The sequence below is a fragment of the Boleophthalmus pectinirostris genome, unplaced genomic scaffold (assembly GCF_026225935.1).
Source record: "Boleophthalmus pectinirostris isolate CB_2022bp ecotype Guang Dong unplaced genomic scaffold, ASM2622593v1 HiC_scaffold_18, whole genome shotgun sequence".
NCBI classification, from domain to species: Eukaryota; Metazoa; Chordata; class Actinopteri; order Gobiiformes; family Gobiidae; genus Boleophthalmus; species Boleophthalmus pectinirostris.
The window spans coordinates 21,318,878-21,333,872 of record NW_026571133.1 but is presented as its reverse complement, the minus strand read 5'-3'; the positions used below and the strand labels follow the sequence as shown (position 1 = coordinate 21,333,872).

Genomic DNA, 14,995 nt, shown 5'->3' with positions numbered 1-14,995 from the left:
ATGCTGGTGGAGAGGGAAAAATTAATTAAATCAAAAATGGTTAAATTTTTTGCCATGCTTCACTTTATTGGCCTTAATTAGCTTGTATTTTTTGTTCAATTCCGTCTGTGTTTTATCGAGAGTATAATGACCAATGCAGAAGAGGGCACTGTTGCACAAAACACGCAAGTTAAGCGGCGTCAGCCTGAACACAGAGGAAACATATAGGGAGGTTTACTGAGGACTTGATGAGCCCCAGATCCCAAACTACGGAGCACACTCTCAGAGACCAAGTATTTTTAGGCATTTACAGCAAATTTCCACTCTCTTGGTTTTGTGACGCATATGTTGGGAAAATATACGAGTATAGTTCCAGGCAACCAATTTCTGCAATGGAAGAGGGAAAACTGGAAGAGTAAATCCATAAAGACCCCAGGTAGGAACAATCAAGTCCATTGAGTGGATGAAATGAAATAACCCCTTGTCGTGAGAAGTTGACACGTTTATGCAGACCACTATGGCAACTGCTTAAGTCACTGAGAAAACCGTTATTTTTCTTGATTCTTAAAACAAAATATAGCTTAACTTAATTTTTTTGTGACCCCATGATTGTAAGGATTTTTTTTTATGTCATAACTTCGCGGTGCTTACTGTTTTACTCACTAGTGTAAAATATGTAATAAAATAGTTTTAATGTTAATGTTTTTCATTTTTAGTATGAAGACACAACAGTTGAAGTGAACTTCATTGAAAACAGAACCATGGCTGAAGGAATTACACATTTCTCAGCCAACAAGCGACTTATTGCTGGCCTGTTAGTCAACTTGCTCTCTTCAATCTGCATAGTCTTCATCAACAAGTGGATATATGTTCATTATGGATTTCCTAACATGACTTTGACCTTGGTTCATTTTGTGATCACTTGGCTGGGACTTTACATGTGTCAGAAAATGGACATTTTCTCTCCAAAGAGCCTTCCAATTCGCAGGATAGTGTGGCTAGCTTTAAGCTTTTGTGGCTTTGTGGCCTTCACCAATCTTTCCCTGCAGAACAACTCAATCGGAACATATCAATTGGCTAAGGCTATGACTACACCTGTAATCATCCTCATTCAGACGGCCTATTACAAGAAAACCTTCTCCACAAAGATTAAATTGACCTTGGTTTGTTCAAACTGAATATGCCATGACTGTTTTTCAGTACAAATAACAATACAAACAAACAATATTTAACCCTTTTGTTTACTAGGTGCCTATAACATTGGGTGTAATACTAAATTCTTACTATGATGTGAGGTTCAATTTGCTCGGGACTGTGTTTGCTTCTCTGGGTGTTCTGGTGACCTCACTGTACCAAGTGGTAAGCAAATCATGCTATGATTCATGATGATTTAAAATGACCATAACATGCATATTTTCTCTTCTAGTGGGTGGGAGCTAAACAACATGAGCTCCAGGTGAACTCCATGCAGCTTTTATACTACCAGGTAAAAGAACATGAGAGACAGATTTAAAAGTGCATACGTGTGACTTCAAAATACCCCATTGAGCATAAATTCACTTCTGGCAGTTGAATTTGTGGATGTCAATTTTATATTTTGTATGCTTTGTATGATATGTATGTCTTTGTTTATATTTATATATAAGCTATTGTTATTTTGCATAAAAACACATACTTTGCAGCTGACGTAATCAACTTTCTCTGGGGGTGTGATTCTAACTGCAGGTACAACACAGTCTGAATCTTTTACTTAAATTAGATTTTAATCTGGGCTTTATTTTAATGCAGTCTGACCATAAAGAACAGATTTTTTTTTAAACTACAACAGGTAAGCTGATTTGTGCTGTTAAACAAATCTCGCACACATAAAATTATAGTTACAAGGAAGCTACCATTGGCCAACAGTTTTTTCAGTTAGTCTATCTTACCTTTTGTTGAAAATAAACAGGACCATGAAGACTTATTGATTACACACTCCTGAAAATGTGCTGTTTAAATCCATTGTGTATTTTTTTGGGCAGTGTTTGCTAATGTGTGCATTATATCACCATGGTAAGTAAAAATACACACCCAGAGTTATGTCAATAAGTAGTATCAGTAATAATATGATATATTTATTAACAAAAGGAATGGTGTAATTTGTTATTAATAATATTTTGTTATTAATATATATTTACCATTTTTGTTGCATTCATAATGTTTTAGGCACCGCTGTCATCAGCCTTTTTGATCTGCATTATTCCATTGTTTGAGCCAGTTACTGGTGAAGGGGGAATATTTGGACCCTGGTCACTGCCTGCATTGGTAATATTTCACTGTTTACTTTGGATACATACATACATACATGTGTGTATAATTGCTGTTGCGTTTATCTTGACTAGGCAACTGTACTTCTCTCTGGTGTGGTGGCATTCCTGGTCAACCTTTCCATCTACTGGATCATTGGAAACACCTCAGCTGTCACGTATCCTTTTTGTTAATTCAAGAAACCACTTTTTGTTTGATTTATCCTTCTGTAGCTATAATTCTCAACATAGCTTTAAGTTACAATATGTTTGGTCATTTTAAATTTTGCATTACTTTGGTTGGAGGTTACGTGCTTTTTCAAGACCCACTGTCAGTCAACCAGGTCAGTACTACATCAGTCAATTTATATATATATATATATATATATATAATATATTTTTTTTAATAATTATTATTTTTTAACTGCTGTCTCTCATTGTGTTCTTATCAGGCACTTGGAATCCTTTGCACTCTGGCTGGTATTCTCTCCTACACACATATTAAGCTCACCGAACAAGAAGAAGGGAAAAGTCGCTTGGCTCAGCGGCCTTAGCGTGAAACTCAAAAATGGACTGACAATTAAAATGGACTTCTGCCTAATGCACTCAGAGAATTTAGTTCTGTACAGTTTTAACATTAGTTACCTTGCAGCCTGTTTAAAGCTAAAATAAAATGTTCTTGATTTGGTCAGTGCTTTGGTTTATTAGGTTGAGATTTAAATATGATGAAATATGTGACTCTAGAGTCTGAGAAACATCTGAAAGATACTAGGTTTGATTAAAATGGTTATAGATGTTAAAGTGTTATTCAGCTTTAAGTTCAATTTGTCTGCCAGCTAGGTTCTGGCAACTTTATTTCAGTTCATTTTTCAGTGTTTACTGTAATGAGATTATTGGTTATTTTATTTGTTTTTACCACATGGTTTCCAGTGCCAGGCTAGCTTTAGATAATTTTAGTTCGTTTAAATTAACACACATTATAAAGTTGTGCCTTCTCAATGTTTTAACATGCTATTAATAAAAATAATATGCTTAAATAAATAAATATATCTAATGTAAGATTATGTATATGAGTATTTTCCACCTCACGTCGAAATTTGGGTTGTGGAACAAAATTTTAGACAGGCATTTTTAGAGTCGTTTTTAGGGTCCTGGTTTTCAACTAAGGATGTTAAATTACGGAAAAAAGGTAAAGTGCTTTTCTCAGTGCCTGTTTATTTTGACATTGCAAGAGCATTAGCAAATTCATCCAGGGTGTAAAGCTGTATGGTTCTATTCGAGGACATAACGAGGATTTAGGTAGTATTTTCGGGCTGTCAAAACGTGTGTTTACATTATGGTTTGCTTACGGAAGTAGCCTAGCGGTTATTCCCACAGGCTTGCTATCGAAGCTAAGGCTAATGCTAAACGTGTTGTAAATTGTTCGTTTTTCTTCAGTGTTCTAAATTTTTAGTCTTGCTTAACATATCTACCAGTACCAGTAATGTCCCTATTTGTACTGTATTTTATTTTTTATTCGGATTGGATGCAAACATACTGTTAAACATTCATTTAACGTGAAGCTAACGTGCATTTGCGTTGGAACGTTAAATTAGCTGCCATATAATAATGGTTTTAGTATTTTATATTCTTTCTCTCTAGTACGAATATTTCTCAAAAGGTATATGATCTAAAATGCGTTTTAAACGTTAGCGTTAATATATCTTCTAAGTTTTTATTCACGGTGATGTTTATTGCTTAATCTTACAGCATGCCTGCTGAAGGTAAGCGCGTAGTGAACATGGATGAGAAAGAGTTTTCCTACAATAACAAGGATAGAGAAGGAGAGAGAAGAGGTGCACCTCGAGAGAAAACAAAGGAAGACACTAAAATGAGTGCTAAAAAGGACAGTGGCAAAGAGGAGAAACGAAAACGCATTGAAGAGGAGAAGAAGAAGAAGGAGGAAAAAGAGCGTAAGAAAAAGGAGGAGGAGAAACAAAAAGCTGAAGAGGAGTTGAAGAAGAGAGAGGAGGAAGAAAAGAGACAGCAAGAGGAGCACAAGAAGAAGCTCCAGGAGGAGGAAAGCAAACGACAGCGTGAGGAGGAGGCAGCCCTTGTGAAGTGAGTCTCTTCTACACATTTATTCTAATATATTGTACTGTTATGGTCTATAATGTAATGTAATTCATATTTCTGACTCAGTTATAACAACTACACTTAATTATGTGTATTGATTCCTGAAGGGAGAAGGAAGAGTGTCACCAACTACACCAGGAAGCCTGGGAGCGACATCAGAGCAGGAAGGAGTTGCGCAGCAAAAATCAAAGTGCCCAAGATGGTCGTCCTGAAGAAGCCTTTTTCAGTCGGCTGGATTCTAGTCTCAAAAAGAATACAGCTTTTGTCAAAAAACTGCGGACACTTACTGAACAGCAACGTGACTCACTCTCCAATGACTTTGCCTCTCTCAACCTTAGCAAATATATTGGAGAGGCTGTGAGCTCTGTTGTAGAGGCAAAACTTAAGATTTCAGATGTGGGCTGTGCTGTTCATCTATGCTCACTGTTTCACCAGCGGTATGCAGAGTTTGCACCATTATTGTTGCAGTCTTGGAAAAAGCACTTTGAGGCTAGAAAAGAGGATAAGACACCTAATGTCAGTAAGCTGCGCACAGACCTGCGCTTTATTGCAGAGCTCACCATTGTTGGACTCTTTACTGACAAGGAAGGCCTTTTGCTCATTTATGAACAACTGAAAAACATCATAAACACTGACCGGGAGACTCACACTCATGTGTCAGTTATCATAAGCTTCTGCAAACATTGTGGAGATGACGTAGCAGGTCTAGTACCACGAAAAGTTAAACTGGCTGCAGAGAAATATAGTTTAGTATTTCCTCCAAGTGAGATAATCAGCTCAGAAAAACAGCAGCCTTTTCAAAACCTTTTGCGGGAATACTTTACATCACTTGCCAAACACCTGAAGAAGGACCACAGGGAACTACAGAACATTGAGAGACAGAACCGGTCAGTTTATATCTACCAAAAATAGTCATCTATATGTACCATGTATAACTAAATATGACCTGTTTCCCTTTCAGACGAATTTTGCATTCTAAAGGAGAACTGAGTGAGGACCGACACAAACAGTATGAGGAATTTGCAACTTCTTACCAAAAGCTTTTGGCCAATACTCAATCTTTAGCTGATCTGCTTGATGAAAATATGCCAGAGTTACCCCAAGACAAGACAGTGCAAGAGGGTAAAACCATAAACTTCCCAGTAGATACTAATTAATTGCTAATTACTTAAGAAAATAATTGGTCTGTTTGTTGAACTTCACATTGTGTTTTTTATAGAGCATGGCCCTGGGATTGACATTTTTACTCCTGGAAAGCCTGGAGAGTATGACCTTGAAGGGGGAATATGGGAGGATGAAGATGCCCGAAACTTTTATGAAAACTTGGTGGACCTGAAGGCATTTGTCCCAGCCATCCTTTTCAAAGACAACGAGAAGGCAAACCAGGGAAAAGACAAGGATGATGCCAGGGGTACTCTTTGTTATGTTGCCACTGCTTTTATAGACAGCGTTGCCTTGTATCTTATGCTATCTGGTTTATAGATGGCAGAGAGCTAAAGGATGCCACCACTGCAGAAGAGCTGGAACTAGAATTGGAGGCTTTGGACATCGCAGATGAACCTCTCGAACTGGAAGGGCCCGAAGAGACAGAAAATGAAGAATTGGCCAAAAAGCTAATGGATGACCAAGGTAAAGTTACTGTTATGGGGCCAGTCGTAGAATTGGCAGCACGTTCACTGGAATCATATGGCATGGGTGTGTGTTTTCATGACAAAGCATACATCTGCAAATGAGCTTGTTTTGGTCTGGTTCGGTGCATGACACAGCGCTGTATAGGAGAAACTATACACTAATCACTAAACATGGTTAAAAAATTAGGTGTATGTTCTGTATTATGCATTAAAACAAATCATGCACTAACCTTATTACACAACTGATGCCTCAGTATTTTATTAATATTGACCCTCTGTGAAGAAAAACAAAAGGCAAAGAAATACACATAATAGTCAGGGTTAGAGAAGCTGCATGAATCAGTAAGAAAGATGGTTTGTGATGTAAATTATTTAAATTCTCATTGTATTCAACTTTAGAACAAGAAGACGAGGAGGCAAACACTGGCTCACACTTGAAGCTCATTGTAGATGCATTTATCCAACAGCTTCCCAACTGTGTGAATAGAGACCTCATTGATAAGGTGAGGATCATTGTGAGGCTGTTTTTGCCTTGATTCTTACCTTATCATACATTTGTAAAACTTTTGTTTTTAGGCTGCCATGGACTTCTGCATGAACATGAACACCAAAGCTAACAGGAGGAAATTGGTGCGAGCTTTATTTACAGTCCCTCGGCAAAGGTATTCAGTATACTTTATAAAGTTTTTACCTGAGTTAGACACAACCAAGACCTCCTATCAAATCATTTCAGGCTTGATTTACTACCATTTTACGCTCGCTTGGTGGCCACTCTTCATCCTTGTATGTCAGATGTGGCTGAAGACCTTTGTTCCATGCTAAAGGGCGACTTCAGGTTTCATGTAAGAATTTTGAATATGATACAATTATTTTACATAAGATTCTTCAGAACATAAAACTATATTACTATGTGTAATTCAATCGTAAATGTCAATTTTTTTTTAGATTCGTAAGAAGGACCAGATAAATATCGAAACTAAAAACAAAACTGTCAGATTCATTGGGGAACTGGCCAAGTTCAAGATGTTTTCAAAAACAGATACACTTCAGTGTCTTAAGGTGGGTATCCCATAAGTATAGTCTTAATGAAGGGGGCAAATATATATACTACTGCCTGCACTTAATGTTTGCAAATAGATGTTGCTTTCAGATTTCACTCATCATCACATTGAAATGGCATGCACACTGTTGGAGACCTGCGGGCGGTTCCTCTTTAGGTCACCTGACTCTCACCTGCGCACTAGTGTCCTTTTGGTTCGTATTTTTAATTATTATGAACAGTATTAACCAAAAAAGTACATTCAACAGAAATTACAGCTTTAATGATCATTACGATGTTAATATTATTTAACTTTTAACTTTAGGAACAAATGATGCGCAAGAAGCAAGCTCAGCACTTGGATGCTCGTTACGTAACAATGGTGGAAAATGCTTACTACTACTGTAACCCTCCTCCAATTGAGAAAGCAGTGAAAAAAAAGAGGCCTCCACTGCAGGAATACATCCGCAAGCTACTGTACAAGGATTTGTCAAAGGTGACCACTGAGAAAGTTTTAAGGCAGATGCGAAAGCTGCCCTGGCAGGACCCTGAGATCAAGAGCTACCTGATCTGCTGCATGGTGAACATTTGGAATGTCAAATACAACAGTATCCACTGTGTGGCCAATCTGCTGGCAGGACTTGTGGCTTACCAAGAAGATGTGGGTATCCATGTGGTGGATGGAGTCCTGGAGGACATTCGACTGGGAATGGAGGTAAAGGAGCAGATCAATCACAGTTACTTTACTGTTGTTTCACACTGAGAAAATTACCTCTTATTGCAGGTTAATCAACCAAAGTTCAATCAGCGTCGCATTAGCAGTGCCAAGTTTCTTGGTGAACTCTATAACTATCGCATGGTGGAGTCAGCTGTAATTTTCCGTACCCTGTTCTCCTTCATATGCTTCGGAGTAAATCAAGATGGTACATCCAGTCCGTTGGACCCTCCAGACCACCTGTTCCGCATCCGCCTTGTTTGCACGTTGCTTGACACCTGTGGTCAATACTTTGATCGAGGCTCCAGCAAAAAGAAATTAGACTGTTTCCTCATATATTTTCAGGTAAGATACTTTTTTGCATGCATTACCCTGTCTCAAATGCTTATTATGCAGTAATATAAAATGTGTATTCAGTTACATTATAATCCCACTAGGGGGTGCCAGAGTCAATATAATTTTACTACTCTTCCAGTCTGACTGGAAACAATTGAGTGATCTAATGTGTATCTTTTATTGCAGAGGTACATTTGGTGGAAGAAGAGTCTGGACATTTGGAACAAAGATCACCCATTTCCCATTGACATTGATTACATGATTACTGATACTCTAGAACTGCTTCGGCCCAAAATGACCCTCTGTAGCTCCCTGGAAGAGGCCAGCAAACAGGTTGTTGATCTGGAAAGGGAGGTGCTTGTCAAACTAGGTAAGGCCATGCCAGTCAACTTTATCCGGTTAATAATGATGGAATGTGAAATGGAACAGTGTTTTTTGTGTAGTCTTGATTGTTCCTGCATAGCAGCATTCCTGTATGTGTATGTGTAGCATTACGCCTCTGTCTACAGCTGTCAGACAGGTTTACCTTTCGCACATTCCTCACATCTAGACTCATAACTGCCTAAATCAAAGAAATCTAATTATTCCATTCACAGCTTATTCAGTACACAAAGTTTCGGCCTTCGGCAATTAAAGATCATGAGAACTTTTTAGATTTTGTTATACAACTTGCTCATGTTTCTTTTATGTAAGTGTAAAAGTAGTTCTTGCACTGGTTTATGCAATTTGTTGCATAAAAAGATACAAGGAGCAGTTTATAGAAGTACTAAAAGAAATTACGTAGAAGAGTAATATGCATTTCCATCTGAGACAAGATTACCTGCAAAGAAACATTTAAGCAACTGCTCTTCCATTTAATCTATCAGTCCATGTCTGTTTATTTGGCCCTAGTTCAAGCTCTTGTCTCAGTGTGAAATGAGCACATTTCTGCTCTACCCTTGTATGTTTTAAAAATATTAGCTACATTTCTTTGATTCACAGTGATAGTCAGCACGGCTAACCCTAAGGTTAAAAGTGCCTTTTATAATCATACTTCTTTGATTCAAATTCAGGCATTTCTTAGCTACCACACATCTTTACACTGCCTTTCCAATTAAAATTGTCTTGTTATCGTCATCATTTGGCAATCAAGCTATAATTATCCCTAATAATGTTCAGTGTTCATAATTCTAATCTCCTCTAGTTGTGTTTACGTAATAACTTTGTGGGGCCACTTCTAAGAAAATGACCACATGCATTTAAAAAAGGCATTCACTGCTTGCTGTACTGGTTTCTCTCTGCGAGTCTTACCCTCTGTGTTCATATATTTTATTTTTTATTAAAGTATAAGTTTTATAGTTATTTAGTTTGACTCTGTCTGTGTTTTTTGTAAGGTATGGCCATGGAGAGGGATGGTCGCTCTAGCGCCATGAGTGAAGCCGATGCTCTTGATGAAGAAGATGATGATGACGATGAAGAGGGAGGCGCTGAGACAGAGGAGCAGTCTGGCAATGAAAGTGAAATGAATGAGCAGGAAGATGATGTGAGTTTTGTTGGCATGAATACTGCTTAAGTTATCTTTTTCGATAAATTTCAATTAGCCTCTAGTTATGGCTTTGCCCTCTTTACAAATTTTGCTTAGCCCCAGTTGTTTTAAGAGTAGAACAAATTATATAAGACATGACTGAACACCTAATTTAATTTTTATTTTTCTGAATATAGGAAGGGTCTGACAATGACGATGAGGAACATGAAGAGGATGATGAGGAGAATACAGACTACCAGACAGATTCCAACAAAGAAACTGAGACTGATGAAGAGAACAATGTAATGGGAATATTTGTTATTTATTGTTTAATTTCAATTATGATTGTCTGCATTAAATTAATTTTCATTCATTTCCATTCTGATTGGTCAAACGCAATTGGCTGTTTGTAGGAGGTGACCATCCGTGGTGGAGGACTAAAACATGTGGCGTGTGCTGAAGATGAGGACTTCATACAGGCTCTGGATAAGATGATGCTGGAGAACCTTCAAGTATGATCCTAGATGTGATCAATCTAAAAAATGTTAAACACACAAAACATTTCTCTTTTATTGCAGCAGCGTAGTGGTGAGGCAGTGAAGGTGCACCAGTTGGATGTGGCCATTCCTCTCCAGTTGAAGAGCCAGTTAAAAAAAGGTGGTGCCGGGCCGCCATGCATCGGAGAGGGAGCCAGTGACATATCTGACACCATGCAGTTTGTCATGCTCACGCGCAAAGGCAATAAGCAGCAGGTAATGTTTTGTATTATTAAGTTTGACATGTTATTCTTTAAAGATCTTAAAAATTGTTATTTGTATATTTGCAGAATTATTGTTTTAAAGCAGAACTTTCATGCCAGATCAACTTTAGAGGTTTTAACCATGTTATAGTTGTGTCACCTCACAATTTACTCTCCCAAAGTTGTATTTGGAGTGAGTCGTGCATGTTTGAGCAACCATTAATCGCTTATTTTCAAGACACCATATTGTCAGTTACCCTAATTTTCACCGTCACCAGGATACCCTGCTTTCTACTTCATTTTTGTTCTTCATTTTATTTATTTTTTTGGTGATATGTGTAGGATTCAATAGCATTCCGTCATTTTTGTACAAATGAAAAAAATCTGCTACATGCTAGCGTGACATGCCAATATGTTTTGTGATGATGTTTACGCCTATGTCGGCTCCCACTGGGCACCAGTTTTCCAATATGGAAGTCAGCAGACTTGCTTCCTTTATTAAGTTGTTTAAATGAACATTGTGATTTAAAAAGTGCAAATTATAAGAGAATGATACATGGGTGTCATAGATTATAACTATATAGCAGACACAAGCACAATATGTCTACTTTAAGGCTAACCTTAATAACTATCAAAGGACTACAGATGCCAAATTGCCATTTTGGCTAATATGGCAGATTTACAGAATATGTAACTAAATACATTAATAAAAAGGATGGCAGAGGCAGTCTGATTTGCAATATGTTTATTAGTGGTCACGCCAAGCGTGTTTCGACTACTTATGAGTCTTCATCGGGGCTGATAGAATGAGCAGCAGGTATGACCCAATTTATAGGGGTCATGTGACCAAATGATCAAACACATAATTATTTAAAACAAAACATCCATATACATATAGATGATGAATCCAAGTATATTGGCAACATACCACTCTAACACAACAGATAAGAACCACTGTTCAGTATAGGTTGAAGTATTGTCAACGGTACATATTTCCCATAGGTTACACAGCACACTTCATCAAAAATGTTTTAAGTTAACAGTATCACAAGAAGAAAGCGCCAGAAATTTTGTAAGAAGTGTTTTATCAAAAATACTCTTGTATTTGATGATCAATTGTTAAAAGAGGGCTTCTTGTCCCCTCTTAACAATTGGCCACAACATGAGGCATAATATATTGAGACAGAGTAATAAACAAGAAGGCATGGATATATGTCAAAGCTTTATAGTTCAAATTGTTTATAGAAGTATTTTTGATAAAACACTTCTCACAAACCTTCTGGTGCTTTCTGCTTGTGATACTGTTAACTTAAAACATTTTTGATGAAGTGTGCTATGTAACCTAAGGAAAATATGTACTGCTGACAATACTCCAACCTATACTGAACAGTGGTTCTTATCTGTTGTGTTAGAGTGGTATGTTGCCAATATACTTGGATTCATCATCTACATGTATATGGATGTTGTGTTTTTAATAATCATGTGTCACCCCTCTGCCATCCTCTTTTATCTCTATATTTAAAAAAAAACTATTGGGTATAAGGTATGGTAATATCTTGGTGCATGTACATAGTATCACTTGATAAGATATTAACTGCATATGTGTTATGCGTACATTATGGAGTGTAATTGCTTGTTTTATGCCACTATACAGATCCTTTTTATAGGTTGTTTGAGGCTATAGCTAATTGGATTAGGATGGTATATCGTGTGGCCATTGTAGTTCCTCAAATACACAAGTTTGTGTGTATTTCCATATATGTGTTGAGGCACTTTTGGGCTGGACTTTGTGAACTGAAGGCTGAGCCTGGCTAATGTGTCTTTGGGCGTGTCCAACTTTCTGGCTCTGCTTTGAGGTTTGATGTAATGTAGAGTTGTCTGTTTAAAGGACAGCCATCAAATGCACTGGGGCAAACACAGAAACTTGTGACCGCTGACCAGTTTGGTTTGTTTTTATGCAAGATCCATGAAAATTGCATTTTACAATACATTACCACTGTTTTCATATTCCCATTAGGACAAAAGGACAATCGGTTCAAAATAAATATGCAAGTCTACAAAGTTATGTTTCTCCATTTTAATAGTACAAGATACTGAATGTACCCCTGTCATCACACCTCGCGGCCAACCACTTCAACCAGCAGCAAGCAGAGCAAGAGGAACGCATGAGAATGAAGAAACTCACCTTGGACATTAATGAAAGACAGGAGCAGGAGGACTACCAGGGTAATCCATGTTTTATCATAACACTTTCCACAGCTACATTCTAAAGGAACCCACAGAGATGTCATAGCCAAATAACAAGGAAAATCTGAAGAAAACTTCAGCTGATCATTATTTTGAGACCCATATTGCACAAGCGTTACAACATCAGGCTGCATTGTTGCATTGTTTCATTGGTATACCTGTGTTATTTACAGACAACTGGGGAACTTCTCAAAACATTTTATTATATTTGTGAAATATTTCTGCTTGTATTGTCACAGAAATGATGCAGTCCTTGGCTCAGCGTCCAGCACAGGCAAACACCAACAGAGAGCGCAGGCCTCGCTATCAGCACCCAAAAGGGGCTCCCAATGCAGACCTCATCTTCAAAACGGGTGGAAGGTGAGACCCCAGCCCTGACAGATGATGACAGATGACCCTTACAGTCTGTCTATGATGTACATGAGGGAGTATTTCATTGTGCACTGTCATCTGACATCCTCTCTTTGAACAGAATCAAATTTTCAAGGAAGGAAATGCAAGAGAGGCGAGAAATGCAGGCAAAACAACACAAAAAGTCAAGCAGCAGAGAAAATATACTTTTTTGGACTAGGCCAGGGCAGCTCAGTGTGACGTTTCAGTAGCCTTTAGCATGCCTTGCTCAAAGATGTATATTGTGCAAGCTTCCAGGGAGGAAGGACAGTTGTGAAGTTTACAAATGAATCAAATTAAAATGAATGATGCAATGAATTATCCTTTGTATCCTTTCTTGTTCCAATCTGATAGCAAGGTGTTCACTCAGTTATATTCTTCAGGTGTAGCCCATTGTGCAGTAGATTTATTGTTGTATTAATATTGTTTTTGTCAGTAGACCTTTTTATAATTTCTTTTCTTTTCTACGTAAGAATGAAAGATTTTGTATATCTTAAGACTACAGTAAATGCTTTGCTCTGTCCTTCAGGAGACGTTGACCTAGGTCTGGGTCCAGGATGATTGAAAAAGTGGGTAGAAGAAAGAACAGGTAAAAAAGCAAGATCGGAAATAACCGGTCTGAGCAGGAAAAAGTCTTCTGGGCTTCCACTGAATCAGGATAAGACCTAAACACTTTGGAGCCTGAGGTGGAGGACCAAACCAGGACTGCCGGTCTGGGGTCCAGAGGTCGGACACAGGTGACAGGTGTCTTTTCTTTTTTGTCTGTTAGCAAAGTGGAGAGTAGCACAACAGCATATAGATGCAAAACTGTCCAGAACAGAGCTGTGTAATATTGAACAGCTAACGGCAAGCTGGACAAGACCCCTGTCTACCTTCCATGCAAATGCTGAAATGTCTCATTTTTGGGAATAGTGAATAAGACTGCCATTGAGGCAATAAAGTATTGGGCTTGAGAAGTCAGCACGAGTTTTAAATATAAATCCAAAGTTGATGTGTTTTGGAAAGAGAGGAATAATTAACCTGGTTGTCAGATAACAAGCTGGAGAGAAGCGGGAAGCAAACACTATTGGAGTCATCTGTATTTTGTGGCACTTCTTTACATACGCATTGTATAAACGTAACAGAGATCTACGTAATATCTTAAATGTCAAAATCAAGACATGATTGGAAAAGTATAATGTGACTTTTTGTTAATACTTTTGGTGTATGGTGATAACAGTCGAGTTTTGTTATGGATATGAACCATATTTGTCACACTATACTGTTAGTGCCATATAACACAAATCAATAAATTAAACTACACATCAGTAACTGCTTTATTTCTGATAAGAAATTCAAACCATTGTTTTATTTTGAACAGCAGAGTGTTAAAGTCATATGCTTTTTAGGGTATTTAGTAATGAATTATAACATGCATGTTATAAACTGTATCATTAGTTATATTTCTTTCAGTGCAAACTGCAACATGTAAACCGTTGATCAAAAACAGCAATAATGGAAACCAATCCATGGAATTCCTCTTCATAATCATAGTTGTAGAGGTGAGACTCATAGTCAATGGCTCTCACCTTGTGACATTTTGAACCCTACATATATGAACCAGATACAGAATTCTTTCAATAGCCTCAAGTAAAAGAAGAGCTGTGAGCAGATGGGGGTAGGTGAAAACTGACATTTCTGAGCATTCAAGCCTCAAAAGCAGCCTAATGCAGGATTACTCAAACATGTTTAAAGTAATCTAGATGCAACTCTCAGTAAGATAATGATGAGGGGACTTCGTAAAACTTCATATTAATTAATTTTACATAATTGTCCCTTTTAACATCTGTGCATTGGTATTTTTTAACTAAATACAAATTGCTATTATGTATTGTTACAGCTGATGTTAGATTGCTGAGTGAATCAAGAGGTCCGACATGTTATACTTAATAATTACAATATAATAATAGTATAATAGTTATAATAATTGGCTGCATGGACCTTTGTGGATCAGATTGAAGTTATAGGCAGTAGTA

General features: G+C 37.6%; 2 protein-coding genes across 6 annotated transcripts; both read left to right on the top strand.

Annotated features, from left to right (window-relative positions):
• Window positions 1-5: 5 nt before the first annotated feature.
• Window positions 6-2,952, top strand: slc35e3 (solute carrier family 35 member E3). The gene is made up of 8 exons (XM_055153249.1): window positions 6-415; window positions 696-1,142; window positions 1,228-1,338; window positions 1,406-1,465; window positions 2,185-2,283; window positions 2,361-2,443; window positions 2,524-2,608; window positions 2,717-2,952. Exons 2-8 carry the CDS (start codon window positions 741-743, stop codon window positions 2,816-2,818), a joined length of 942 nt encoding a protein of 313 aa, XP_055009224.1. The 5' UTR covers window positions 6-415; window positions 696-740; the 3' UTR covers window positions 2,819-2,952.
• A 436-nt stretch (window positions 2,953-3,388) lies between these two features.
• upf2 (UPF2 regulator of nonsense mediated mRNA decay) lies at window positions 3,389-14,287 on the top strand. Of its 5 annotated transcripts, none has more exons than XM_020926708.2 (21): window positions 3,389-3,453; window positions 4,014-4,364; window positions 4,487-5,266; window positions 5,341-5,501; window positions 5,599-5,790; window positions 5,862-6,008; window positions 6,410-6,513; window positions 6,587-6,672; window positions 6,744-6,852; window positions 6,956-7,069; window positions 7,148-7,264; window positions 7,375-7,764; window positions 7,834-8,109; window positions 8,287-8,470; window positions 9,474-9,622; window positions 9,802-9,906; window positions 10,018-10,116; window positions 10,183-10,356; window positions 12,428-12,569; window positions 12,830-12,950; window positions 13,510-14,287. In XM_020926708.2, exons 2-21 carry the CDS (start codon window positions 4,015-4,017, stop codon window positions 13,517-13,519), a joined length of 3,810 nt encoding a protein of 1,269 aa, XP_020782367.1. In that variant the 5' UTR covers window positions 3,389-3,453; window position 4,014; the 3' UTR covers window positions 13,520-14,287. The 5 variants fall into 5 exon arrangements, with proteins under 5 accessions (XP_020782367.1, XP_020782369.1, XP_055009952.1 ...); XM_020926710.2 differs by having other exon boundaries at window positions 3,435-3,563; XM_055153977.1 differs by lacking the exon at window positions 3,389-3,453 and adding an exon at window positions 3,639-3,924 and having other exon boundaries at window positions 10,186-10,356.
• Window positions 14,288-14,995: the final 708 nt, after the last annotated feature.

Coding starts and splice junctions, on each gene's coding strand:
- slc35e3 (XM_055153249.1), top strand. CDS start 741: ATGGCTGAAGGAATTACACATTTCTCAGCCAACAAGCGACTTATTGCT. Junction 1,339..1,405: donor TGACCTCACTGTACCAAGTG/GTAAGCAAATCA, acceptor TTTCTCTTCTAG/TGGGTGGGAGCTAAACAACA. Junction 2,609..2,716: donor ACCCACTGTCAGTCAACCAG/GTCAGTACTACA, acceptor TGTTCTTATCAG/GCACTTGGAATCCTTTGCAC.
- upf2 (XM_020926708.2), top strand. CDS start 4,015: ATGCCTGCTGAAGGTAAGCGCGTAGTGAACATGGATGAGAAAGAGTTT. Junction 8,471..9,473: donor GGAGGTGCTTGTCAAACTAG/GTAAGGCCATGC, acceptor GTTTTTTGTAAG/GTATGGCCATGGAGAGGGAT. Junction 9,907..10,017: donor AGACTGATGAAGAGAACAAT/GTAATGGGAATA, acceptor GGCTGTTTGTAG/GAGGTGACCATCCGTGGTGG.